General features: G+C 46.4%; 2 protein-coding genes across 2 annotated transcripts in view; one reads left to right on the top strand and one right to left on the bottom strand.

Annotated features, from left to right (window-relative positions):
• The window catches only part of LOC147646855 (uncharacterized), a 153,500-nt gene that overhangs the window by 16,153 nt on the left and 110,372 nt on the right, over window positions 1-26,975 (top strand). The window lies entirely within an intron of this gene.
• LOC147646856 (serine/threonine-protein kinase pim-1-like) lies at window positions 198-8,471 on the bottom strand. Its single transcript, XM_086872941.1, has 10 exons — window positions 8,378-8,471; window positions 7,806-7,912; window positions 7,651-7,701; window positions 7,080-7,446; window positions 6,290-6,466; window positions 5,902-6,055; window positions 5,496-5,664; window positions 4,996-5,155; window positions 4,725-4,815; window positions 198-4,284 (listed from the first exon to the last, which is right to left on the bottom strand). Exons 1-6 carry the CDS (start codon window positions 8,469-8,471, stop codon window positions 5,949-5,951), a joined length of 903 nt encoding a protein of 300 aa, XP_086729067.1. The 3' UTR covers window positions 198-4,284; window positions 4,725-4,815; window positions 4,996-5,155; window positions 5,496-5,664; window positions 5,902-5,948.

Here is a 26,975-nt window from a genome sequence, read left to right on the forward strand (position 1 = left end):
TATATATAAATATATATTATTGTGTTGTTATTGTTATTGTTATTGTTATTATGTTACTTGCACAAACAAATCTGAGCTCAAGACTAAAACCTTTTTCTGTACCTTCATGTGGGAGCATTCCAAAAAACAACTGTTCCTTCTGTTGGTGCTGTTAACAAAATCCATCCTTGTCTTCCCAAACCCACAAGTTCTTTTCCTTTTTCCATATGCAATGTTTGGATGCATTTTAAGACATCCTGCAGTTCAGCCTCTTTTAACCGACTGCCCCACTGCTCGCACGGTGCTCCCACCTCAGCCCCACTCCAGAGCCAGTGAACTCTGGGGAGGGCTTCCCTTCTGGGAATTTCAGATGGGACTGATTCCTTACATTTACATTTAAAAAGTGATATTTTGCTGTGATCTGGCCAGACTTTGCCAATTTTGTTTCACCAGTGGGCAGAGTCAGCACCAAAGGCACAAACACCACCTGAAGGAATCAGTGTCACTTACTGCAGCTCCAAGCAGCAAAGGATCACAAAAGGAGCAGCTCAGCAATGCACCCAATCATCACTGCCAAAGATTGCCTGCAGGCATTAACAAAGATCCAGTTCCCCTCAGACTTTGCCATCCCCAGATCCACCCATCAGCTGGGGATGCTGTCACAGCCAAGGACTGGAGAGCCACTCCTGGACACTGGGAAATCCTGCAGGTGCCTCCAGCCACAGGTGAGGCTCAACCCCCGCTGTGAGAGAGGGCCCAGCTTTGATAGTGCTGAATAAACAAACTGACAGCACTTCTGCTGTGGGAACATCTGGTTTCATCCTCCTCTTGCGTCCCTACCAAAGCCTGGCCAGGCCTCAAGGAGGAACCAAGGGAGTTGACTCTGTCCATACACCCCAAACAAGGCCAGATGTCGGATTTAATGGCCTTGTCTGGCTTCTAAACACAGAAAGGTCAATCCATGTTTCATTGATGAGTGGATCCATCTATCACAGTGCTAATGACCATGCATATTTCAGTAATGAGCAGACAGACAGATAACCTCTGGTTGGAAGGTTCATCCAGAGGTCACCTTTGGCTCAGGGCCTGTTGTTCAGGCCTCACTCAGGGCCTGTTGTTCAGACCTTGGCACTTCAGGGACGAGGTTTAGTGCTGGGCTTGACACTGCTGGGTGACTGGCTGGACTGGATGAGCTCAGAGGCCTTTTCCAGCAAAATGGATTCTATAATTGCAGGATTCTATCTGCTGCATTCAGCTAGGTCCATTACTTAGCAGCATTACTTTGGCCCAAAAGCCCCCTCTTACTCAGCTCTTGTGGCCTGAGGCTTCAGCTCCTTCAGCTCCTGGTGCTGAGCTGCTCACACTGAACGAGACGACTCAGAGAGAAGAATACAGTTCATCCAATTCCTTCTGGGACACAGAGAGGGGAGGTGTGAAAACAGGAGCATTGTTTGGTGTGGCCTCTTCTCTGCCCTTCACACCTTTCAGGGCTTTGAACCAGCCAAGAGCTTCCTCCAGGAGTTCAATGAAGCAGCTGTTCCTGCTCCCAGGTCTGGCTCTTCCCAGTCTCTGACCTTGACTGCTTTTGTCCCTCTTGCTGTGCCCTCTGCTCCCCCAGGGCTTGGTGGCTGCTGCCCAGGACTGTGGGACTGGCACAGATCAAGGGGTTGAGCCCCTCCTTTCTGTGCCCTTGGAGCTGCCTGGTCACAGCAGCCTTTTCCATCTGGAAGCTCCACATGGGGAGGGAGTCCCCAGCTCTGTTCCTGGCGTAACATGCAGGAGCCCAGGGCTGCCATCTCAAGTACCTGCTGGCACTGAGGGCTCCCAGGTGCCTCAGGCTGCTGTGACACCGCTGCACAGGGAGGGAAGCATGGCAGAGGCTGCACTGAAAGTCAGCTCCATGTGCTGGTGTTGGTACTTCTGCGGGTGCTGGCACTGCTGGTGCTGGTGCTGCTGGTGCTGCTGGTGCTGGTGCTGGTGGTGCTGCTGCTGGTGCTGGTGCTGCTGCTGCTGCTGGTGGTGCAGGTGCTGGTGGTGGTGCTGCTGGTCCTGCTGGTTCTGGTGCTGCCACTGATGCTGCTGGTGGTGATGCTGGTGCTGCAGGTGCTGCTGCTGCTGTGCTGGTGATGCTGGTGCTGCTGGTGCTGGTGCTGGTGCTGCTGCTGCTGCTGCTGCTGCTGCTGCTGATCCTGCCCCTGGTGATACTGCTGGTGCTGCTGGTGCTGGTGATGCTGCTGCTGGTACTGGTGCAGGTGCTGGTGCTGGTGCTGCTGCTGCTCGCACTGGTGGCAGTGCTGCTGCTGGTTCTGCTGGTGCTGCTGGTGCTGCTGGTGCTGGTGCTGCCACTGATGCTGCTGGTGGTGATGCTGGTGCTGCAAATGCTGCTGCTGCTGCTGCTGCTGCTTCTGTGCTGGTGATGCTGGTGCTGCTGGTGCTTCTGCTGGTGCTGCTGCTGGTGCTGCTGGTGCTGGTCCAGCCCCTGGTGCTGCTGCTGGTGCTGCTGGTGCTGCTCTTGGTGGTGGTGGTGCTGTTGGTGGTGCTGCTGCAGGTGCTGCTGGTGCTGCTGCTGTTGCTGCTATTGTTGCTGCTGTTGTTGCTGCTGCCACTGATGCTGCTGCTGATGCTGCTTCTTCTGGTGCTGCTGCTGCTGCTGGTGCTGGTCCAGCCCCTGGTGCTGCTGCTGATGCTATGGCTGGTGCTGCTGCTGGTGCTGCTGGTGCTGATCCTGCCCCTGGTGCTACTGCTGGTGTTGGTGGTGCTGCTGCTGGTTCTGCTGGTACTGCTGGTGCTGCTGGTCCTGGTGCTGCAGGTGATGCTGCTGCTGGTGCTTCTGCTGGTGCTGCTGCTGGTGCTGGTGCTGCTGCTGCTGCTGCTGGTACTGGTGCAGGTGCTGCTGGTGCTGCTGCTGGCACTGCCGCTGGTGCTGCTGGCACTACTGGTACTGCTGCTGTTGCTGCTGCTGGTGGTGCTGCTGGTGGTGCTGGTGCTGCTGGTGCTGATCTTGCCCCTGGTACTACTGCTGGTGCTGGTGGTGCTGCTGGTGGTGGTGCTTCTGGTGCTGCTGGCACTGGTGGTGCTGCTGCTGCTGCTGCTGCTGGTGCTGCTCGTGCTGGTGGTGGTGCTGCTGCTGGCACTGCTGGTGAAGCTAGTGCTGGTCCTGTCCCTGGTGCTGCTACCGCTGCTGGTTCTGCTGGTACTGCTGGTGCTGCTGGTGCTGCTGGTGCTGGTGCTGCTGCTAGTGCTGCTGGTGCTGGTACTGCTGGCACTGCTGGTGCTGTTGGTGTTGGTGCTGCTGGTGCTGCTGGTCCTGCTGCTGCTGCTTCGGCTGCTGGTCGTGCTGCTGCTGGTGCTGCTTTTGGTGGTGCTGCTGCTGTTGGTGCTTCTGGAGCTGGTTCTGCTGGTGCTGCTGCTGCTGCTGCTGCTGATCCTGCCCCTGGTGCTGCTGCTGCTGCTGGAGCTGCTGGAGCGGGTTCTGCTGGAGCTGGTTCTGCTGGTACTGCTGGTACTGCTGGTGCTGCTGGTGCTGCTGCTGGTGCTGATCCTGCCCCTGGTGCTGCTGCTCGTGCTGCTGCTGATCGTGCTGCTGGTGGTGCTGCTGCTGGCGCTGCTGGTGAAGCTGGTGCTGGTGGTGGTGCTGGTACTGCTGGTGCTGCTGGTGCTGCTGCTGCTGCTGCTCCTGCTGCTGGTGGTGCTGCTGCTGATGCTACTGCTGGTGCTGCTGGCACTGGTGCTGCTGGTGCTGCTGGTGCTGCTGGTGCTGCTGGTGGTGGTGGTGCTGCTGCTGCGATCATATTTCCAGCACTGCCCCACACTGAGGGATCAGATCCAGGCACTGCTGCTGCTCCCTCAGGACCAGCCCCACTTTGGTTGTTGCTGTCAGTGCCAGCACAAGCCGTGGCTGGAGCAGCGGGTGCTGACAGTGCCCCAAGGCCCAGGGCTGGAGGGGTCTCTGGGCTGGGGCTGGGAGGGAGCTGCCCCTTCTTCTCCCTGTGCCTCACGCAGAGCTGGGCCAGGCACAAGTGGGGCAGCAGAGCCAACAGGGAGCCTGCGAGTCTCTTCCAGCTGTGTCTGCTCAGAGTTTGGCCTTGGAGCTTCAGGTGGGCAAAGGCAGCTGCTCTGCTCCCTCTGCGTGTCCCTGTGTTCAGCAGTGCTGCTCCATCAGTCTGTGCCCAGCAACAGGGAAAAGCCTCAGCCCTGCAGGGCCAGGAGCTGCTGGGCTCTGCCTGAGCAGCTCAGCCAGCGGGAAGGGAGCTGCTCCACACAGGAACCAGGAGCAAAGGACACTTCTTTTTCATAGCATGATTTCTGTTTTAAGGGGAAAAATGCGGAAAAATAAAAGAAAAAAAACTTATATAAAATGTGAAAGATAAAAACAGAACCCAAGTGTGCAGTGAAATATCTTCTCTAACTTTGAATTAAGGTGTAATTGGTCTTTTGAAACATAAAACACAGTTATTTACTTTGTAAATGTGCTGATGGCATGATGCATCTTACTGGCCTCAGAAACCTTTCTGAAAAAGTTTTTGGGGTTTGATTCCAATATTGTTATTTGAAATTGTGGTGAAATTGGAGTGAAGCAAGAAGAAAGTGCTTTGCGCCTTCACAGCTCCAAGCAGCGCTGGGAATCTAAACTCTGTCAAACCCCAAATCCTTTAGAAGGTGCCCTTCCTTCTCACCCTGTGAATGAGCTGCACATTCCCTTTCAAACATTCAGGGGTTTCTTAAAGATGCAAAGTCCCACTTACAGCTTTTTGCTCTGGTTTGGAAGTGCAGAAGGGCGATTCTTCATCCATCAGCTCCAGACTGAACTGCCTCAGGAACACAGCAGTGGCACTTCTAGAGGAGGAAGAAAGTGCAATTGCACAATTGCAGCCAAAAAGAAAGGAAGAGTGGGACACAGAAAACATCCTGTGCAGATGCAGGCATTCAGCTGGGACTGTGGAGAGTTTGGGTCCTTGCCAATTATATGTGTGTCCCTAACTGCAATCTCTTGGCCTGCAGGAGAGTCTCACTCACCTGCAAAAGTAGAAAGCTCAGGCGGTGTGCTGGGAACGGGCTCGTGTGATGCAAAGCTGTCAGAGCAATGGGAGGGCAGGGTGAGCCCAGCTGTGCCTGGGGCTGAGCCCAGCAGAGCCCTGGCAGAGCCCAGAGCAGCCTCAGCATCCGCAGAGCCCGGCTGCAAGGAGAGAAACCAGAAACCGCCCGTCAGCTGAAGGCTCCTGTCCCCTTGTCCCAGCCATCCGTGGTGCCCAGGTCATGCTGGCCGTGCTCAGAGCTGGGCCCAAAGCTGCCCATCACTGCTGCCTTTGGGAGCAGAGCAGGAGGGCAGGCCATGTGCCCAGCCTGCAGCCAGCCACGGCAGACCCAGCCCCTCAGCAGCTGTCCAGAGACAAAAAGCAGCTTGGCAGCCAACTGAAGAATTGCTTGCATCCACCCCAGCCAAGGGGGGAACCTTTGGTGCCTGGCCAGGCTGTGCCATGCCCAGATCAGGGAGCATCCCCTGGCTGTGGACTCACCTGCAAATTGGGCGTGGAGCGAGTCTTTGAAGAAGACATGCCAGAATTGAAATCCACCATCTTCAGCTGGCCAGCTGGAGGAAGAGATTGCCATCCTTGAGGTTGCCCTTGGTGTCTCCAGCAGCAGCCCCAGGTGGTAACAGCTTCTCCAGGGGCTCCTTCTCCTTGCCTAGGGACCAGACCAAGCTGTCAGTGCTCTGCCCAGGGTCCCAGCCATCAGTGAAGCAGACAAGCAAAAGCAGGGGGAATGGTGGCCACCAGTGCTTGCCACACCAGGTGTCCAGCTCAGCTCCAGCCCAAGAGCTGTGTGTTCCCTTCTGATGACCCCTGCTCAGAGCTACAGGCACGACAAAAACAGCCTGGTTTGCTTTGCCACCGATTGCCAAGAAATGTGTGGAGCTGTTACCTGCCAGGCCCCTGGATCCAACTGTGCATGTGGATCTCTCCCATCTCCTAGGGCAGATGAACAGCCTGCATCCAAGGATCGCGCAAAAGGTCTTCTAAGGATGGCCTGTCCGAGGGTTGCATGGACAAACACCTCTTAATAATATCTTGGCATTCTGAAGAGAGAAACCAGGAATCACCAGTCAGTTGGAGAAGTTGCCGCCCCCTTCCAGTGCCCAGGCCATGCTGGGTGTGCCCAGAGCTGGGCCTCAACTTCCCCATGGATTCCCTGTTTGCAGGAGAGCAGGACATGTGCCACCTCCTCAGCAGCTGCCAGAGCAGGATGCTCATAAGCCCACAGCTGTCTCCCAAGCCTGGTGTTCCCCCTGTGCCCAGAGATGAGGATTCACCTTGGGAGAGCCGTCGTGGGAACAAGATCCGCCCCCAGATGATCTGCTGGCCCCTCATGAATGGGTGCTTCCCTATGACCAGCTGGTAGAGCAGGAGGCCCAGGGACCAGATTGTTGCTGCCTGGCCATGGTAGCGTTGCTGGTGGATCCACTCTGGTGGGCTGTAGGACAGGGTTCCTGTGGAACACAGATGGAGCTCATCAGGGGGATGCTGCTGCTCCCAGAGCCTGGCCCCAGCATCCCTGGGCATGTGGGGGCTGCCCCAGCGGCACACGGGGTGACCCACTGCCCTCTTGCCAGCACCTGGCACTTGGCTACAAACCCAGGGTTGGAAAAGAAGCCACTGCGGCTGGAAGAGGGCAGCAGAAGCACTGGGGAGGCCCAACCATGGCAACCAAATAAAAACACACCCCGTGGTAGAGAAAACACACTCTCCTCCCTGCCTGCATGGCCTCCAAAAAATTGTTAATAGGCCAAGGCAAACGTGGGGAGCAGAGGAGTTCAAGCCCTTCCTCGCTGACTCACTAAACTCTCTGGGGCATGGGGTCAGACCCCTGCCCTCTGCTACCCCCATGGGGGTTTTTGTCAGGCTGGCTGTCCCAGCCCCAGCCCAGGGCACAGTGGGTGCTGAAGGCTCTTGGCAGGGCTGGGAGCTGGTCCCCCTCACACCCCCATCCAAATCAATTTGCCTCAAGCATTGATCCCATCCTGGCAGCACCACGGGGAATCCCCGGTGCCACAGCCAGGCTGGGCCATGAGACGGCCAGGAGCATCCCCTGCGAGGGCTCACCTGCAAACTGGGTGTAGGCTGTGTCTTGCAGGAAGGCGCCACAGCCAAAGTCGATCAATTTCAGCTGCCCAGTGGCCAGGTCGAGCAGGATGTTCTCCGGTTTTATGTCCCTGTGCAGGACCCCGCAGCTGCTGCAGTGCTGCACGGCCTCCAGCACCTGGCGAAAGAGCCCCCGCGCCTCCTCCTCTGGCAGGAACCTCCGCTCCGCCAGCAAATGCGAGAGGTCCTGGCACCGCTGTGGACGCTCCAACACTAACACGAAGCTGTCGGGGAGCTCAAGCCACTCCAGCAGCTGAATGACTGCAGCACAGCCAGAGGACACCCTGTCCAGCAGCACAATCTCCATGGGAGCACGGGTGCCGTCGGGCTGCGGGAGGAGCACGGTGCTGTCAGTGGGGCTGAGGCCGGGCCAGGGCTCTGGGACCCCTCAGCCAGCCCGGGATGCTCTGCACACCTCGCTCACCCCACGCCCTCTCTCCCCGCAGGGCTCTCGGCGGCTCCCACCCCGCCTGGCCCCGGCTCATCCCTGCCCGGCACGCCCCGGCTTCTGCCGCTGGCCCCGCACACTCACCAGCTCGCCCCAGAGCCGGACGCGATCCCGCGGCACACATTTGATGGCCACCTGCGAGCAAGGAGCAGCAGAGGCTTGAGCTCGCTGCCCGCCCCGCCGCGCCCCCGCCATCTCCTCCGCCCCCTCCTCCTCCTCCTCCTCTGCCCACCGCTCACCGGGGCGCCGTCCGAGAGTCGCGTGGCCGCGAAGACGCTGCCGAAGCCGCCGCGCCCCAGCAGCGGGCCCAGCTCGTAGCGCTGCTGCAGGGCCTCCTGCGCCTTCCCTGGGGGCGAGTCGCGGCCATCAGCGCTCGGCCCGGGGACAGGAACGGCCCCCGAGCGCTCCCCGAGCTCCCCGGGCCGGGCATCCGCAGGCGTTCCCTCATTGGAACGCGGCAGCGGCGGCTCGGGGCCAGCGGCCGCGCTGCTGAGCGGCGGAGCTCGGGCCGGGGAAGCCGCAGCGGAGGCGGCGGCAGCGGCCCCGCCGCCTGTGTCCTCCGCGGGCCCCGGGAGGAGCCGGGGCCGGGGCCGGGGCCGGGGCCGGGGCCGGGGCCGGGGCCGGGGCCGGGGCCGGGGGCAGGGCTGCGGTCGGGACCGGAGCTGGGGCCGGGACCGGAGCCTGCGTCGGGGCCGGGGCCGGGATCGGGCAAGGCGGAGCCAAAGGGCAGCGATGCCGCCCCAGCCCCAGGCAATGATGCCCGCCCAGCAGCGCCAGCGCCAGCACAGCCAGAGCCCAGCGGAGGCGAGACCACGGCGGGACGGCCGGGGACGGGGCCGGGGCCGCCGGGGCCGGGGCAGCCCCGCCTGGGCCCGTGGGCGGGTCCGGGGGCGGGCCGGGGGCATGGCCCGGGCGGGTACGGGGAGAGGGAACCTGGAAGAGGGGGGGACGCAGGAAAAGGGAGACCCGGAGGGAATGTGGGTCCGTGGGAAAGGGAGAGGAGAGACAGAAAAGTGATAAATTTGATGCTTTCGCTGCTTCCACTGCTGCTGCTGCCGCCGCTGCTGCTGCTGCTGCCGCTGCCGCCGCTGCAACTGAAGCACCGGGACCGTTTGTCCCCGTGTCCGTTTGTCCGTTGCCCGCTCGGCCCCGGCCCGAGCCCCGCACTCCCCGGGCAGCCCCTGAGCCTTGCCAAACACGGGAACTTTGCCGTGTTGAGCCAAGAGCCAGAGTCTTGAATCCTGCACAGGGGCACAGGAATGCCCTTGGCTGCTGCTGTGCCTTGTCCCTGCTGAGGGTCAGGCACCATCTGAGCACATTCCCTGAATGCAGAATTTGTACCGGACCCAAGCGCTGCACTTGTGTCTCCAGCATTGCTTTCCAAGGAAAACAGGGCAAGGCAAACTGGGTATAGCTCATGGTATTTTACAGTGTCTAAAACTTGCCAAGTCTCAGATCTTAGAGGTGAGATCCATTTGGAATGAATGGGATGGAGAAAGTGCAAGATGGAAAAGGGGAACATAAAAATAAATAGAGAAAAATAGAGAAAAACATATTGGTTGTTTCTTTTGATTTGATTTTCATTTCATAAGAAAGTTGTTTCAATTTTCCCAGAATCTTCTCCACAGTCCCGTCTGTTCTTTCCAAAAACCTGTCCTGGAGAACAAGGCGCAGCTCCTATCACAAGATGTGCCCCCAGCTGCAGCTTCTCTTGGCTTCCCACACTGTAAGTGACTGCAGCACAACTCTTGCAGCAAAGCAGAACAAATATTTGAAGCACTTGAAACTTGTTCTTTCTTTTCCTTGTGCACTGGGGAGTTGTGCCATTGGTAAGGTTTCCACTGTTACTCATCTAGCCAAAGAAAACATGATGAGGTACCAGGAATTGTTAGGGAATACAAGCCTGGCTGAATGTGGAGAAAGAATCTCCAGGGTGTGCAGCCAGAAGTGGAGAGCTGATCATTCCAAATCCCCCATGGACACCTTGAAAGTGATCTGGAACATGAAAATGGGCTGACAGAGAGAGTTTGTTTCTGTGTTCAGTTTAGATGATTCTACATCTCTTGCACTGGGAGAAATCAAGAGCACAATCAGTTGATGATAAGCATCAGAACATGATAAGCTGGACCTCTCTGGATGACAGAAAGAATGTGAAAAGGAGAAATGCAGGGAATGACTTGGTGAACTTTGTATATAAGAAGGTACATTTTTTCCTAATAATTTCCAATTCATTCCCTTTGTTTTAGCCTTTTAAAAAGGCCAATTGCATCTCAGATTCCCCATGAAATGAGAACCCTGAGCTTGTGGAACTGCCTGAAAGGTGCCCTGTTCCTTTTTCTTCTGCTGCTCGGTAGAAACAGTGAAGTGAGTTGGGGAGTTCTGGGTTTTTTTTCTCCTAGTCGATTTTTTCATTTTATTTGCCACTGTAAAGGCAATTTCTGTGATGGCCTCTGTCAGTTGATTCTATTTCAGCAGCAGCAGCAGCAACAGGGCTGTGTTTGAGCACTGCAAATGTGACCTGTGTGGCTTTAATTCTCTTTGATTTTGTGCTCAGGGAGTTGGGAGCATTTGGAGATCTACTACTCATGAGGCCTTTTTAACAAGCAGTCCGAGTTCCCTGTCAGAAAAGCACAGTGGGTAGCACTGATTGAAAGAGGCAATTGCAGCTGTACTGCTAAAATTCAAGTGGCAAGCAGAAGAGGGGCAAGATCAGCTGGGATCTCCAATTGCCAAGGCCAAGGCACCAACAGCCTCCTGCTGTCACCTCAGGGTGAGCAAAACAGTGCTGAAAACAGCGCTGGAACCCGATCCTTTCTTCCTCTGAGGGCTGGCTGAGGGCAGCAGAGGCGGGCCTGAGGAATCAGGGCTGTTTGTGGGGGATTGTTGGTGTAGTCCAGAATTGCCCTGGCAAAAGGCCTGGCAAGCCGAGGCAGGAGCAGGTGGGAAGGGCCGGCGCTGCTGCTGCTCGTGGCCGGGAGCCCCGGCCGGGCCGGGCCGGCGCCCGCTGCGCTGCGGCTGCTGCTGCTGCCAGAGCCGGGCGGGACTCGGGGACAGGGAATGGACACGGGGGGACAGCAAAGGCCTTGGGGGCTGCAGGGATGTTGGTGCTCGCGCCAGCGCCAGCACAGAGCTTCAGCCCGCAATGAACCCCGAGGGAAACGCTGGGGAAAGGCTCCATTCAGCCTTTGTTTACTCGTCGCTATGAAGGGACCGAAATAAAAGGAGAAAGAGCAGGGCCCGACCCCTTCTCCTTTGGGAGGAGCCCCGCGCCTGGAGCTGAGAGGGGCCGTGAGGAAAAATGAGGGGCCATGAAGGGCTTTGAGAGGCCATGAGGGACCATGAGAGGCCATGAGAGGTTTTATGGGGCCATGAGAGGTTCTGTGGGGCAATGAGCGGCTGTGAGGGGCCATGAGGAGCCTCAGCCCTGGCAGGAGGGGGTCCCACCACGTCCCCAGGGCAGGGCCGCCGTGAGGGGCCGCGAGTGCAGAAGTGGCAGCAGAGCGGGCTTGGGGCGCCTCTGGGAGGGGATGAGACCCTTCCCCAGCTCCAAACCACACCAAACCCGGCATTAACAGGATTTTCCGTCTTTAGAATCCACTGGCAACTTGGAGTTGAGTGTCCAGTTTAATTCTGGTGGGAAAAACAAGGGAATTTTCCCAGTGTGTGACATCCAGCATTTGTTATTTATGTCTAAGATTTAAAAGTCTTGACAATGAAAAGTAATACTAAAAAATAATAATAACAACAAGACCAAGAAATAAAGCCCCGAATCCCAACAGTCAGCTCAGAAACATGTTTTTGTTTGTAGTAATAGAGTAGTACTAAAGAAATAAATGAAAGGGATTTAATTTGTAATTCAGACAAAAGATGTTTCATCTTTTTCCAAGGTTCTGGTCCCCTTCCTCCAGGGTCATTTCCTTTACTCACCCACTTTCTAATAGGTAGAAGGGAGTTAAGGCCATTGGAAAAGACAACAGCTCCTGTTTCCAAGATTAGCAGCCACCACTCCAGGGACCCTGAATTGCCCCCAGGCACGTGTGTGCACTTGAAGGGTGAGCGGGTGTTGGGGACAGAGATCTCAAACTCCTTCTAAGGCTGTGAGAAACCCACAAGTGGCAAAGTATCATTGTGGGTCAGCTCCTGCTGAAATTGCATTCCCCCACACCCTCCAAATGGGCAGGCAGGGCTGGGCTCTGGCAGGGTTCAGTTTTGAGTGCCTTGTGCTCCCTGGCATGGAAGTGATCCTATGAACTCTGGCATTGATGGACTGTGGTATGGCTGCTGAAAGAGGAGGGGGAATCTCAGGAGACAGGAATGTCTCTTGTTCTCCCTTCTCCCTGCAGAACCCCCTCTCCAAAGAGAAATGCCTGTGCCGGGTTTCCATGAGACCCCTTCCCTCAGGCCAGTGTCTGAGCCACTGTGTGGTCTGCAGGAGCCAAAGCCAGGGGAGTCCCAATATCAGTCACCCCATGGTCCCCACACAGCAGGAGAAAGCACTGCTTGCAGTGGGGCTGCTGATCTGTGACCTGTCCTGGTTCCATCCACCCCACTCCTCTCAGCCACAGGACCAGAAGGATCCCAGGAAAGCCACAGTGCTCTACCAGATGTCAGGAGCACTCCCTGCTGTGGCCTCAGGGATGCTGGGTGACCTCGTCGATGAGGATCTCTGACTGGTGATGGAATGTACAGTTACAGCAGAGAACGTTGCTTGTTTCTAGAACTAGAACAAAGATCCCAGATGGAACAAGCCTTGCTGGTTATAGTCAGAAGCATCAGTGACCAAAAGTTGTATTTCCTTTGGTTTGGTCACTTCTTTGTTCCTTCTCAGTGTTCAGGCTGGGCTGTGGGGTGTCCTCATTTGCTGCATTTTCTGAGCTCCTCTTGGATCCTTTGAGCAATAGGTTGTGCCCTCTGAGGATCCTTTGTGCTCCTTGGTGACCCAGGAGAACCTTGCAAACAATTTTTGGGGGAGCTGCTGCTGTGATGTCACAGGAACGTTGCCGTGTCCTTGTGGTGTTCCCGTTGCTGTGGGGCACAGAGGCCTCAGTGTCAGAGCGGCTCTGGGCACCTGCTCATTGCCTGAGGATCGTCCTGCCCGAGGCATTCTCAGCAGCCAGCCCAGCCCCTGATGGGTGTCCTTCTGTCCTTGCAGGGGGACAGAGAGTCTGCAGACATGTGCAGCACAGCCAAAATGATCCAGCAAGTGGTTGTTGCAGTTTTGCACTCTGGACTCTGTGGCTTCTTATGGGTATTTTTTAACCCACTGGGCCCTGAAGTTGAGGATTTCCCCAGGTGCACCATATGTGCCTTTGGGATTGCTGTGGGCTTTCTGTTCATCCTTTGGAACGGAGGTGATTTTGAATGAAAATTGCCATTAAGATGCCATTTATTTGGGAGAGCTCCTGCCAACAACTTCTTAAAAAAGGGGTTGTTTGTAACCAGCAGGGTGTGCACAGCATTGGAATGGAGCCTTGGGGGGTTCTGTTCCCCAAGAGGAGAGTCTGTGGCAACGGACCCTGGCGCTCCCTCTGTTTGCTCACCCAGCCAAAAACTGGACACAGCCTTATATTTTGTGCTGTTCTCTTGCTTGCTGTGTGATTCAAAAGGACTATGACTCCAGGAGGGAAGTTGTGAAAGTAAAATGCTCTCTCTTGGCATTGACTTGTTGTGTGGGATTTGCCAGCAGAGGCAGCTTTTTCTCCTAACAGCATCTGGTTCAGGTGAAGGTCCCCTCACACATGGACACTGGGAAGCTCCTTCTTCAGTGGGCAGGAAAAAAACCTTTGGTGTTCAGAGATCCCAGCTGTTCCCTTTCAACACCAGTATGAGTCCAGTAAGCTCCAGTATGATCCTTGTCACATGGCAGCACTCCCAGGATGGTCCCATTTGCCTCTGACTAGATCAACCCAGTCAGTCCCAGGATGATGCCGTTGGCTCCCAGCACGCTCCCAGTTGCTCCCAGTCACCCCCAGTATGGGGGATGATGTGCATGGCATGTTCCCAGTCATTCTCAGATACTCCCAGTATGAGTCCAGTCACTCTCAGTATGATCCAAAACTGGATTGCTGGGAGGCTTCATGGAATCCTGGAGACCATTGTGACACTCTAGGGCCCCATGGAACCGTGGTGACACCAGCTTGGCTGGGAGTGTTGATGTGCTGCAGGGTAGAAGGGCTCTGCACAGGCAGCTGGACAGGCTGGATCCAGGGCCCAAACCCAACAAGGTGAGGTTTAACAAGTCCAAGTGTCGGGTCGTGCACTTTGGCCCCAACAACCCCTGCAGTGCTACAGGCTGGGGACAGAGTGTCTGGACAGCAGCCAGGCAGAAAGGGAGCTGGGACACTGATGGACAGCAGGCTGGGCATGAGCCAGCAGTGTGCCCAGGTGGCCAAGAAGGCCAATGGCTCCTGGCCTGGATCAGGAACAGTGTGGCCAGCAGGAGCAGGCAGGGATTCCTCCCCTCTACTCTGCACTGGTTGGGCAGCACCTCGAGTGCTGTGTCCAGTTCTGGGCCCCCAATTTATTTAGGAAGGTCATGGATGGGCTGGAGCGTGTCCAGAGAAGGGCAACAAGGCTGGTGAGGGGTCTGGAGCACACAAGTCCTGTAAGTGATAGTAAAAGGTCTCAAAATGTTAGAAAATTTGGGGACTTAGAAAGGAAGTTAGGTTTGGAAAGGCCTTGGAAAAGTTGGCCCTGGGAAATGTTAGGCCTTGTACTTGCTAAAAATCAGGTCAAAATTGCACCTGTGTAATCAGTAGATGATCATGATACAATTGTTAGATGTGATTAGCTGTAATTTTTGTTTAAAGAACATGAGGAACAATGTTAGGGGGCTGGGGTGGATCAGGAGAAATCCATGCTTGGGTAAAAACAATGCATACAATAGAACAATGTAAGTTTAATAATTAATATGTGAGTTATATAATGCTAGACTATGAAAATATGTTCAACCCAAAACCAAGTTGAGAGAGATTTGGGTATGTGTACCCCTGACACCCAGATCTCTTAATAAAGCACCCGCATATAATCATTTGTGATTATGTGTGTTCCTGAACGCTAACAATTTAATCAGATTTTACTGGAATTTTCGGAGATATTTGTGGAATTTTGTGTAATACTTGTGGAATTCTGTGGGATGTTTCTGGAATTTTGTGGGATTTTTGTGGAATTTTGTGGGATACTGAGGAGACTTAAAAATTCTGAGGGATTTTTCTTCGATTTTGTGGAAATCCGTAAAGATTTTGTGGGATGGTTCTGGAAAATGGTAGGGTTTTGAGAAGATTTAAAGATTTTGTTGGGATGTTTGTGGAATTTTCTGGGATTTCTCTGGAATTTTCTAGGATGTTCCTGGAATTTTGAAAAATTTTAACTAGACTTGAAGAATTTTGAAATATTTTTCTTAGATTGTATGGAAATTTGGGGAGATTTTGTGGGATGTTTCTGGAATTTGATGGAGTTTTGTGAAAACGTAAAGAATTTTGTAAGAGGTTTCTGGAATGTGCAGTTTTTTTGAAATCTTGTGGAATGTTCTGGAATTTGGTGAGATTTTGAGAAGACTTGAAAAATTTTGAGGGATTTTTCTAGGATGAGTGGAAATTTATAAAGTTTTTGTGGGAAGTTTCTGGAATTTGGTGGAGTTTTGAGAAGATTTAAGGAGTTTGTTGGGATGTTCATGGAATTTTGTGGGATTTTTCTAGAATTTTGAAGGACTTTGAAGAGACATGAAGAATTTTGAGGTATTTTTCATAGATTGTGTGGTAATTTGTAAAGATTTAGTGGGATATTTCTGGAATTCGGTGGGGTGTTTGTTGGGATGTTTGTGGAATTTAGTGGGATTTTTCTGGAATTTGGTGGAGTGTTTGTGGAATTTTGTGGAAATTGGTAAAGTTTTTGTGGGATATTCCTGGAATTTGGTAGGGTTTTGAGAAGGTTTAGGGAATTGTGTGGGATGTTTGTGGAATTTCGAAAGACTTTGAGGAGACATGAAGAATTTTGAGGTATTTTTCTTAGATTGTGTGGAAATCTGTGGAGATTTTGTGAGATGTTTCTGGAATTTGGTGGAGTTTTGTGAAAATGTAAAGAATTTTGTGGGAGGTTTCTGGAATGTTGTGCGATTTCTTTGAAATGTTGTGGAATGTTCTGGAATTAGGTGAGATGTTGAGGAGATTTGAAGAATTTTGAGGGATTTTTCTAGGATGTGTGGAAATTTGTAAAGTTTTTGTGGGATGTTTCTGGAATTTGGTGGGGTTTTGAGAAGCTTTTTCTAGAATTTTGTGAGATGTTTCTGGAATTTGGTAGGGTTTTGATAAGACTTCGGGAGTTTGTTGGGATGTTTGTGGAATTTTGTGGGATGTTTCTGGAATTTTGAAGGACTTTGAGGAGACATGAAGAATTTTGAGGTATTTTGCTTATATTGTGTGGAAATTTGTGGAGATTTTGTGGGATATTTCTGGAATTTGGTGGGGTTTTGAGAAGATTTTTCTGGAATTTTGTGCGATGTTTTCGGAATTTTGTGGGAAGTGGAAGAGATTTTGTGGGATGTTTCTGGAATTTGGAAGGGTTTTGAGAAGATTTAGGGAATTGTGTGGGATGTTTGTGGAATTTCGAAAGACTTTGAGGAGACATGAAGAATTTTGAGGTATTTTTCTTAGATTGTGTGGAAATTTGTGGAGATTATGTGGGATGTTTCTGGAATATGGTAGGGTTTCGAGAAGATTTTGGGAGTTTGTTGGGATGTTTGTGGAATTTTGTGGGATGTTTCCGGAATTTGGTGTGATTTTTCTGGAATTGTGTGGGGTGTTTCTGGAAATTGAAGGACTTTGAGGAGACATGAAGCAATTTGAGGTATTTTTCTTAGATTGTGTGGAAATTTTTGGAGATTTTGTGGGATGTTTCTGAAATTTGAAAGACTTTGAGGAGTCATGAAGAATTTTGAGGGTTTTTTTAGATTGTGTGGAAATTTGTCAAGATTTTGTGGGATATTTCTGGAAATTCGTAGGGTTGTGAAAAGATTTTTCTGGAATTTTGTGGGATGTTTGTGGAATTTTGTGGAAATTTTTGTAGATTTTGTGGGAAGTTTCTGGAATTTGGTAGAGTTTTGAGAAGATTTAGGGAGTGTGTTGGGATGTTTGTGGAATTCCGTGGAATGTTTTTGGAATTTGGTGGGATTTTTGAGGGATTTTGCTGGATGTTTCTGGAATTTGGTAGGGTTTTGAAAAGATTTTTCTGGAATTGTGCGGGATATTTGTAGAATTTTGTGGAAATTTTTGGAGATTTTTGTGGGATGTTTCTGGAATTTGAGAGAGTTTTGCAAAAATGTAATCAATTTTGTGTGAGGTTTCTGGAATTTGCTAGGGTTTTGAGAAGACATGAAGAATTTTAAGGTATTTTTCTTTGTGTGGTAATTTGTAAAGACTTTGTGAGATATTTCTGGAATTTGGTAGGGTTTTGATAAGACTTAGGGAGTTTGTTGGGATGTTTGTGGAATTTTGTGGGATTTTTCTGGAATTTGTGGAATGTTTGTGGAATTTTGTGGAAATTGGAAAAGTTTTTGTGGGATGTTTCTAGAATTTGGTAGGGTTTTGAGAAGATTTAGGGAGTTTGTTGGGATGTTTGTGGAGATTTTGTGGGATGTTTCTGGAATTTGGTGGAGTTTTGCGAAAATGTAAAGAATTTTGTGGGAGGTTTCTGGAATGTTGTGCGATTTCTTTGAAATGTCGTGGAATGTTCTGGAATTTGGTGAGATTTTGAGAAGGCTTGAAGAATTTTGAGGGTTTTTCTAGGATATGTGGAAATTTGTAAAGATTTTGTGGGGTGTTTCTGGAATTTCGTAGGGTTTTGAAAAGACATGAAGAATTTTGAGGTATTTTTCTTAGATTGTGTGGTAATTTGTAAGGATTTTGTGGGATATTTCTGGAATTTGAGAAAGTTTTGCAAAATTGTAAAGGATTTTGTGGGAGATTTCTGGAATTTGGTAGGGTTTTGAGAAGACATGAAGAATTTTGAGGTATTTTTCTTAGATTGTGTGGTAATTTGTAAAGATTTTTTGGGATATTTCTGGAATTTGGTGGGGTTTTGATAAGACTTAGGGTGTTTGTGGGGATGTTTGTGGAATTTTGTGGGATTTTTCTGGAATTTTGTGGAATGTTTGTGGAATTTTGTGGAAATTGGAAAAGTTTTTGTGGGATGTTTCTGGAATTTGGAAGGTTTTGAGAAGATTTAAGGAGTTGGTTGGGATGTTTCTGGAATTTTGAAGGACTTTGAGGAGACATGAAGCATTTTGAGGGTTTTTTTTAGATTTTGTGGAAATTTGTCAAGTTTTTGTGGGATATTTCTGGAATTTGGTAGCGTTTTGAGAAGATTTTTCTGGAATTTTGTGCAATTTTCGTAGAATTTTGTGGAAATTTTTGGAGATTTTTGTGGGATGTTTCTGGAATTTTGAAGGACTTTGAGGGGACATGAAGAATTTTGAGGGTATTTCTTAGTATGTGTGGAAATTTGTCAAGATTTTGTGGGATATTTCTGGAATTTGGTGGGGATTGGCGAAGATTTTTCTGTAATTTTGTGGGATGTTTGTGGAATTTTGTGGGAAGTGTAAGAGATTTTGTGGGATGTTTCTAGAATTTGGAAGGGTTTTGAGAAGATTTAGGGAGTTTGTTGGGATGTTTGTGGAATTTTGTGGGATTTTTCTGGAATTTATGGAATGTTTGTTGAATTTTGTGGAAATTGGAAAAGTTTTTGTGGGATTTTTCTGTAATTTGGTAGGGTTTTGAGAAGATTTAGGGAGTTTGTTGGGATGTTTCTGGAATTTTGTGGGATGTTTCTAGAATTTTGTGGGATTTTTTTGGAATTTGGTGGGATGTTTCTGGAATTTTGTGGGACTTAGAGGAGACATGAAGTACTTTGAGGTATTTTTCTTAGATTGTGTGGAAATTTTTGGATATTTTGTGGGTTATGTCTTTAATTTGTAAGACTTTGAGGAGTCATGAAGAATTTTGAGGGTTTTTTTAGATTTTGTGGAAATTTCTCAAGTTTTTGTGGGATATTTCTGGAATTTGGTAGGGTTTTAAGAGGATTTTTCTGGAATTTTGTGGGATCTTTGTGGACCTTTGTGGAAATTTTTGTAGATTTTGTGGGATGTTTCTGGAATTTGGAAGGTTTTGAGAAGATTTAGGGAATGGGTTGAAATGTTTGTGGAATTCCGTGGAATGTTTTTGGAATTTGGTGGGATTTTTGAGGGATTTTACAAGATGTTTCTGGAATTTGGTAGGGTTGTGAAAAGATTTTTCTGGAATTTTGTGTGATGTTTGTAGAATTTTGTGGAAATTTTTGGAGATTTTTGTGGGATGTTTCTGGAATTTGGTAAGGTTTTGAGAAGATTTAGTGAGTTTTTTTGGATATTTGTGGAATTCTGTGGGATGTTTTTGGAATTTGGTAGGGTTTTGAGAAGATTTTTCTGGAATTTTGTGGGATGTTTGTGGAATTTTGTGGAAATTGGAAGAGTTTTTGTGGGATGTTTCTGGAATTTGGAAGGGTTTTGAGAATATTTAAGGAATTGTGTGGGATGTTTGTGGAATTTCGAAAGACTTTGAGGAGACATGAAGAATTTTGAGGTATTTTTCTTAGATTGTGTGGAAATTTGTGGAGATTTTGTGGGATGTTTCTGGAATTTGATGGAGTTTCGCGAAAATGTAAAGAATTTTGTGGGAGGTTTCTGGAATGCTGTGTGATTTTTTTGAAATGTTGTGGAATGTTCAGGAATTTAGTGAGATTTTGAGGAGACGTGAAGAATTTGAAGGACTTTTCTAGGATGTGTGGAAATTTGTAAAGATTTTGTGGGAAGTTTCTGGAATTTGGTAGGGCTTTGAGAAGATTTTTCGAGAATTGTGTGAGATGTTTCTGGAATTTGGTAGGGCTTTGAGAAGGTTTAAGGAGTTTATTGGGATGTTTGTTGAATTGTGTGGGAAGTTTGTGGAATTTCAAAAGACTTTGAGGAGACATGAAGAATTTTGAGGTATTTTTCTTAGATTGTGTGGAAATTTGTGGAGATTTTGTGGGATGTTTCTGGAATTTGGTGGAGTTTTGTGAAAATGTAAAGAATTTTGTGGGAGGTTTCTGGAATGTTGTGCGATTTCTTTGAAATGTTGTGGAATGTTCTGGAATTTGGTGAGATTTTGAGAAGACTTGAAGAATTTTGAGGGAATTTTCTAGGATGTGTGGAAATTTGGAAAGTTTTTGTGGGAAGTTTCTGGAATTTGGTAGGGTTTTGCGAAGATTTTTCTAGAATTTTGTGAGATGTTTCTGGAATTTGGTAGACTGAAGAGACGTGAAGCATTTTGAGGTATTTTTCTTAGCTTGTGTGCAAAATGGAGGAGGTTTTGTGCAAAGTTTCTGGAATTTGGTAGGGTTTTGAGAAGATTTAGGGAGTTTGTTGGGATGTTTGTGGAATTTTTTGGGATTTTTCTGGAATTTGGTGGGATGTTTCTGGAATTTTGTGGGATTTTGACTAGACTTGAAGAATTTTGAAAGATTTTTCTTAGCTTGCTTGCAAATTGGTGGAGGTTTAGTGGGAAGTTTCTGCAATTTGGTAGGGTTTTGTGAAAATGTAAAGAATTTTGTATGAGATTTCTGGAAGGTTGCGCGATTTTTTTGGAATGTTGTGGAATGTTTTGGAATTTGGTAAGATTTTAAAGAGACTTGAAGAATTTTGAGGGATTTTTCGATGATGTGTGGAAATTTTTAAGGTTTTTGACTTTGAGGAGACATGAAGCATTTTGAAGTATTTTTCTTAAATTGTGTGGAAATTTTTGGAGATTTTGTGGGATGTTTCTGGAATTTGAAAGACTTTGAGGAGACATGAAGAATTTTGAGGGTTTTTTTTTGATTGTGTGGAAATTTGTCAAGATTTTGTGGGATATTTCTGGAATTTGGTGGGGTTTTGAGAAGATTTTTCGAGAATTGTGTGAGATGTTTCTGGAATTTGGAAGGGCTTTGAGAAGGTTTAAGGAGTTTGTTGGGATGTTTGTGGAGTTGTGTGGGATGTTTGTGGTATTTCAAAAGACTTTGAGGAGACATGAAGAATTTTGAGGTATTTTGCTTATATTGTGTGGAAATTTGTGGAGATTTTGTGGGATATTTCTGGAATTTGGTGGGGTTTTGAGAAGATTTTTCTGGAATTTTGTGCGATGTTTTCGGAATTTTGTGGGAAGTGGAAGAGATTTTGTGGGATGTTTCTGGAATTTGGAAGGGTTTTGAGAAGATTTAGGGAATTGTGTGGGATGTTTGTGGAATTTCGAAAGACTTTGAGGAGACATGAAGAATTTTGAGGTATTTTTCTTAGATTGTGTGGAAATTTGTGGAGATTTTGTGGGATGTTTCTGGAATATGGTAGGGTTTCGAGAAGATTTTGGGAGTTTGTTGGGATGTTTGTGGAATTTTGTGGGATGTTTCCGGAATTTGGTGTGATTTTTCTGGAATTGTGTGGGGTGTTTCTGGAAATTGAAGGACTTTGAGGAGACATGAAGCAATTTGAGGTATTTTTCTTAGATTGTGTGGAAATTTTTGGAGATTTTGTGGGATGTTTCTGAAATTTGAAAGACTTTGAGGAGTCATGAAGAATTTTGAGGGTTTTTTTAGATTGTGTGGAAATTTGTCAAGATTTTGTGGGATATTTCTGGAAATTCGTAGGGTTGTGAAAAGATTTTTCTGGAATTTTGTGGGATGTTTGTGGAATTTTGTGGAAATTTTTGTAGATTTTGTGGGAAGTTTCTGGAATTTGGTAGAGTTTTGAGAAGATTTAGGGAGTGTGTTGGGATGTTTGTGGAATTCCGTGGAATGTTTTTGGAATTTGGTGGGATTTTTGAGGGATTTTGCTGGATGTTTCTGGAATTTGGTAGGGTTTTGAAAAGATTTTTCTGGAATTGTGCGGGATGTTTGTAGAATTTTGTGGAAATTTTTGGAGATTTTTGTGGGATGTTTCTGGAATTTGAGAGAGTTTTGCAAAAATGTAATCAATTTTGTGTGAGGTTTCTGGAATTTGCTAGGGTTTTGAGAAGACATGAAGAATTTTAAGGTATTTTTCTTTGTGTGGTAATTTGTAAAGACTTTGTGAGATATTTCTGGAATTTGGTAGGGTTTTGATAAGACTTAGGGAGTTTGTTGGGATGTTTGTGGAATTTTGTGGGATTTTTCTGGAATTTGTGGAATGTTTGTGGAATTTTGTGGAAATTGGAAAAGTTTTTGTGGGATGTTTCTAGAATTTGGTAGGGTTTTGAGAAGATTTAGGGAGTTTGTTGGGATGTTTGTGGAGATTTTGTGGGATGTTTCTGGAATTTGGTGGAGTTTTGCGAAAATGTAAAGAATTTTGTGGGAGGTTTCTGGAATGTTGTGCGATTTCTTTGAAATGTCGTGGAATGTTCTGAAATTTGGTGAGATTTTGAGAAGGCTTGAAGAATTTTGAGGGTTTTTCTAGGATATGTGGAAATTTGTAAAGATTTTGTGGGGTGTTTCTGGAATTTCGTAGGGTTTTGAGAAGACATGAAGAATTTTGAGGTATTTTTCTTAGATTGTGTGGTAATTTGTAAAGATTTTTTGGGATATTTCTGGAATTTGGTGGGGTTTTGATAAGACTTAGGGTGTTTGTGGGGATGTTTGTGGAATTTTGTGGGATTTTTCTGGAATTTTGTGGAATGTTTGTGGAATTTTGTGGAAATTGGAAAAGTTTTTGTGGGATGTTTCTGGAATTTGGAAGGTTTTGAGAAGATTTAAGGAGTTGGTTGGGATGTTTCTGGAATTTTGAAGGACTTTGAGGAGACATGAAGCATTTTGAGGGTTTTTTTTAGATTTTGTGGAAATTTGTCAAGTTTTTGTGGGATATTTCTGGAATTTGGTAGCGTTTTGAGAAGATTTTTCTGGAATTTTGTGCAATTTTCGTAGAATTTTGTGGAAATTTTTGGAGATTTTTGTGGGATGTTTCTGGAATTTTGAAGGACTTTGAGGGGACATGAAGAATTTTGAGGGTATTTCTTAGTATGTGTGGAAATTTGTCAAGATTTTGTGGGATATTTCTGGAATTTGGTGGGGATTGGCGAAGATTTTTCTGTAATTTTGTGGGATGTTTGTGGAATTTTGTGGGAAGTGTAAGAGATTTTGTGGGATGTTTCTAGAATTTGGAAGGGTTTTGAGAAGATTTAGGGAGTTTGTTGGGATGTTTGTGGAATTTTGTGGGATTTTTCTGGAATTTATGGAATGTTTGTTGAATTTTGTGGAAATTGGAAAAGTTTTTGTGGGATTTTTCTGTAATTTGGTAGGGTTTTGAGAAGATTTAGGGAGTTTGTTGGGATGTTTCTGGAATTTTGTGGGATGTTTCTAGAATTTTGTGGGATTTTTTTGGAATTTGGTGGGATGTTTCTGGAATTTTGTGGGACTTAGAGGAGACATGAAGTACTTTGAGGTATTTTTCTTAGATTGTGTGGAAATTTTTGGATATTTTGTGGGTTATGTCTTTAATTTGTAAGACTTTGAGGAGTCATGAAGAATTTTGAGGGTTTTTTTAGATTTTGTGGAAATTTCTCAAGTTTTTGTGGGATATTTCTGGAATTTGGTAGGGTTTTAAGAGGATTTTTCTGGAATTTTGTGGGATCTTTGTGGACCTTTGTGGAAATTTTTGTAGATTTTGTGGGATGTTTCTGGAATTTGGAAGGTTTTGAGAAGATTTAGGGAATGGGTTGAAATGTTTGTGGAATTCCGTGGAATGTTTTTGGAATTTGGTGGGATTTTTGAGGGATTTTACAAGATGTTTCTGGAATTTGGTAGGGTTGTGAAAAGATTTTTCTGGAATTTTGTGTGATGTTTGTAGAATTTTGTGGAAATTTTTGGAGATTTTTGTGGGATGTTTCTGGAATTTGGTAAGGTTTTGAGAAGATTTAGTGAGTTTTTTTGGATATTTGTGGAATTCTGTGGGATGTTTTTGGAATTTGGTAGGGTTTTGAGAAGATTTTTCTGGAATTTTGTGGGATGTTTGTGGAATTTTGTGGAAATTGGAAGAGTTTTTGTGGGATGTTTCTGGAATTTGGAAGGGTTTTGAGAATATTTAAGGAATTGTGTGGGATGTTTGTGGAATTTCGAAAGACTTTGAGGAGATATGAAGAATTTTGAGGTATTTTTCTTAGATTGTGTGGAAATTTGTGGAGATTTTGTGGGATGTTTCTGGAATTTGATGGAGTTTCGCGAAAATGTAAAGAATTTTGTGGGAGGTTTCTGGAATGCTGTGTGATTTTTTTGAAATGTTGTGGAATGTTCAGGAATTTAGTGAGATTTTGAGGAGACGTGAAGAATTTGAAGGACTTTTCTAGGATGTGTGGAAATTTGTAAAGATTTTGTGGGAAGTTTCTGGAATTTGGTAGGGCTTTGAGAAGATTTTTCGAGAATTGTGTGAGATGTTTCTGGAATTTGGTAGGGCTTTGAGAAGGTTTAAGGAGTTTATTGGGATGTTTGTTGAATTGTGTGGGAAGTTTGTGGAATTTCAAAAGACTTTGAGGAGACATGAAGAATTTTGAGGTATTTTTCTTAGATTGTGTGGAAATTTGTGGAGATTTTGTGGGATGTTTCTGGAATTTGGTGGAGTTTTGTGAAAATGTAAAGAATTTTGTGGGAGGTTTCTGGAATGTTGTGCGATTTCTTTGAAATGTTGTGGAATGTTCTGGAATTTGGTGAGATTTTGAGAAGACTTGAAGAATTTTGAGGGAATTTTCTAGGATGTGTGGAAATTTGGAAAGTTTTTGTGGGAAGTTTCTGGAATTTGGTAGGGTTTTGCGAAGATTTTTCTAGAATTTTGTGAGATGTTTCTGGAATTTGGTAGGGTTTTGATAAGACTTAGGGAGTTTGTTGGGATGTTTGTGGAATTTTTTGGGATGTTTGTGGAATTTTGTGGGATTTTGACTAGACTTGAAGAATTTTGAAAGATTTTTTTTAGATCGCTTGCAAATTGGAGGAGATTTTGTAAGATGTTTCTGGAATTTGGTAGACTGAAGAGACGTGAAGAATTTTGAGGTATTTTCCTTAGCTTGTGTGCAAAATGGAGGAGGTTTTGTGCAAAGTTTCTGGAATTTGGTAGGGTTTTGAGAAGATTTAGGGAGTTTGTTGGGATGTTTGTGGAATTTTTTGGGATTTTTCTGGAATTTGGTGGGATGTTTCTGGAATTTTGTGGGATTTTGACTAGACTTGAAGAATTTTGAAAGATTTTTCTTAGCTTGCTTGCAAATTGGTGGAGGTTTAGTGGGAAGTTTCTGCAATTTGGTAGGGTTTTGTGAAAATGTAAAGAATTTTGTATGAGATTTCTGGAAGGTTGCGCGATTTTTTTGGAATGTTGTGGAATGTTTTGGAATTTGGTAAGATTTTAAAGAGACTTGAAGAATTTTGAGGGATTTTTCGATGATGTGTGGAAATTTTTAAGGTTTTTGACTTTGAGGAGACATGAAGCATTTTGAAGTATTTTTCTTAAATTGTGTGGAAATTTTTGGAGATTTTGTGGGATGTTTCTGGAATTTGAAAGACTTTGAGGAGACATGAAGAATTTTGAGGGTTTTTTTTTGATTGTGTGGAAATTTGTCAAGATTTTGTGGGATATTTCTGGAATTTGGTGGGGTTTTGAGAAGATTTTTCGAGAATTGTGTGAGATGTTTCTGGAATTTGGAAGGGCTTTGAGAAGGTTTAAGGAGTTTGTTGGGATGTTTGTGGAGTTGTGTGGGATGTTTGTGGAATTTCAAAAGACTTTGAGGAGACATGAAGAATTTTGAGGTATTTTTCTTAGATTGTGTGGAAATTTTTGGAGATTTTGTGGGATGTTTCTGGAATTTGAAAGACTTTGAGGAGACATGAATAATTTTGAGGGTTTTTTTTTTGATTGTGTGGAAATTTGTGGAGATTTTGTGGGATATTTCTGGAATTTGGTAGGGTTTTGAAAAGATTTTTCTGGAATTTTGTGGGATGTTTGTGGAATTTTTGGAAATAGGAAGAGTTTTTGTGGGATGTTTCTAAAATTTGGAAGTGTTTTGAGAAGATTTAGGGAATTGTGTGGGATGTTTGAGGAATTTCGAAAGACTTTGAGGAGACATGAAGAATTTTGAGGTATTTTTCTTAGATTGTGTGGAAATTTGTGGAGATTTTGTGGGATGTTTCTGGAATTTGATGGAGTTTTGCGAAAATGTAAAGAATTTTGTGGGAGGTTTCTGGAATGTTTTGCCATTTTTTTGAAATGTTGTGGAATGTTCTGGAATTTAGTGAGATTTTGAGAAGACTTGAAGAATGTTGAGGGATTTTTCTAGGATGTGTGGAAATTTGTAAAGATTTTGTGGGAAGTTTCTGGAATTTGGTGGGGTTTTGAGAAGATTTTTCGAGAATTGTGTGAGATGTTTCTGGAATTTGGTAGGGCTTTGAGAAGGTTTAAGGAGTTTGTTGGGATGTTTGTGGAATTGTGTGGGATGTTTGTGGAATTTGTAAGACTTTGAGGAGACATGAAGAATTTTGAGGGTTTTTTTTTGATTGTGTGGAAATTTGTAAAGATTTTGTGGGAAGTTTCTGGAATTTGTTGGGGTTTTGAGAAGATTTTTCGAGAATTTTGTGAGATGTTTCTGGAATTTGGTAGGGCTTTGCGAAGGTTTAAGGAGTTTGTTGGGATGTTTGTGGAATTGTGTGGGATGTTTGTGGAATTTCAAAAGACTTTGAGGAGACATGAAGAATTTTGAGGTATTTTTTTTAGATTTTGTGGAAATTTTTGGAGATTTTGTGGGATGTTTCTGGAATTTGGTAGCGTTTTGAGAAGACTTAGGGAGTTTGTTGGGATGTTTGTGGAATTTTTTGGGATGTTTGTGGAATTTTGTGGGATTTTGACTAGACTTGAAGAATTTTGAAAGATTTTTTTTTAGATTGTGTGCAAATTGGTGGAGGTTTAGTGGGAAGTTTCTGGAATTTGGTAGGGTTTTGTGAAATTGTAAAGAATTTTGTAGGAGGTTTCTGGAAGGTTGTGCGATATTTTTGGAATGTTGTGGGATGTTCTGGAATTTGGTAAGACTTTAAAGAGACTTGAAGAATTTTGAGGGATTTTTCTAGGATGAGTGGAAATTTATAAAGATTTTGTGGGATGTTTCTGGAATTTGGTGGGGTTTTGAGAAGCTTTTTCTAGAATTTTGTGAGATGTTTCTGGAATTTGGAAGGGCTTTGAGAAGGTTTAAGGAGTTTGTTGGGATGTTTGTGGAGTTGTGTGGGATGTTTGTGGTATTTCAAAAGACTTTGAGGAGACATGAAGAATTTTGAGGTATTTTGCTTATATTGTGTGGAAATTTGTGGAGATTTTGTGGGATATTTCTGGAATTTGGTGGGGTTTTGAGAAGATTTTTCTGGAATTTTGTGCG

Source organism: Cyanistes caeruleus, unplaced genomic scaffold, assembly GCF_971803275.1.
Source record: "Cyanistes caeruleus unplaced genomic scaffold, bCyaCae1.hap1.1 HAP1_SCAFFOLD_78, whole genome shotgun sequence".
Lineage (NCBI taxonomy): Eukaryota > Metazoa > Chordata > Aves > Passeriformes > Paridae > Cyanistes > Cyanistes caeruleus.

Bases quoted from the DNA above. Each gene is read 5' to 3' on its own strand.
- LOC147646856 (XM_086872941.1), bottom strand. From the start codon at position 8,471: ATGCCCCCGGCCCGCCCCCGGACCCGCCCACGGGCCCAGGCGGGGCTG. The intron at 6,467-7,079 runs GTGAGCCCTCGC...TGTGTTCCACAG, and splicing joins AGCCTACACCCAGTTTGCAG to GAACCCTGTCCTACAGCCCA. The intron at 6,056-6,289 runs GTGAATCCTCAT...TTCTCTCTTCAG, and splicing joins CCCACGACGGCTCTCCCAAG to AATGCCAAGATATTATTAAG.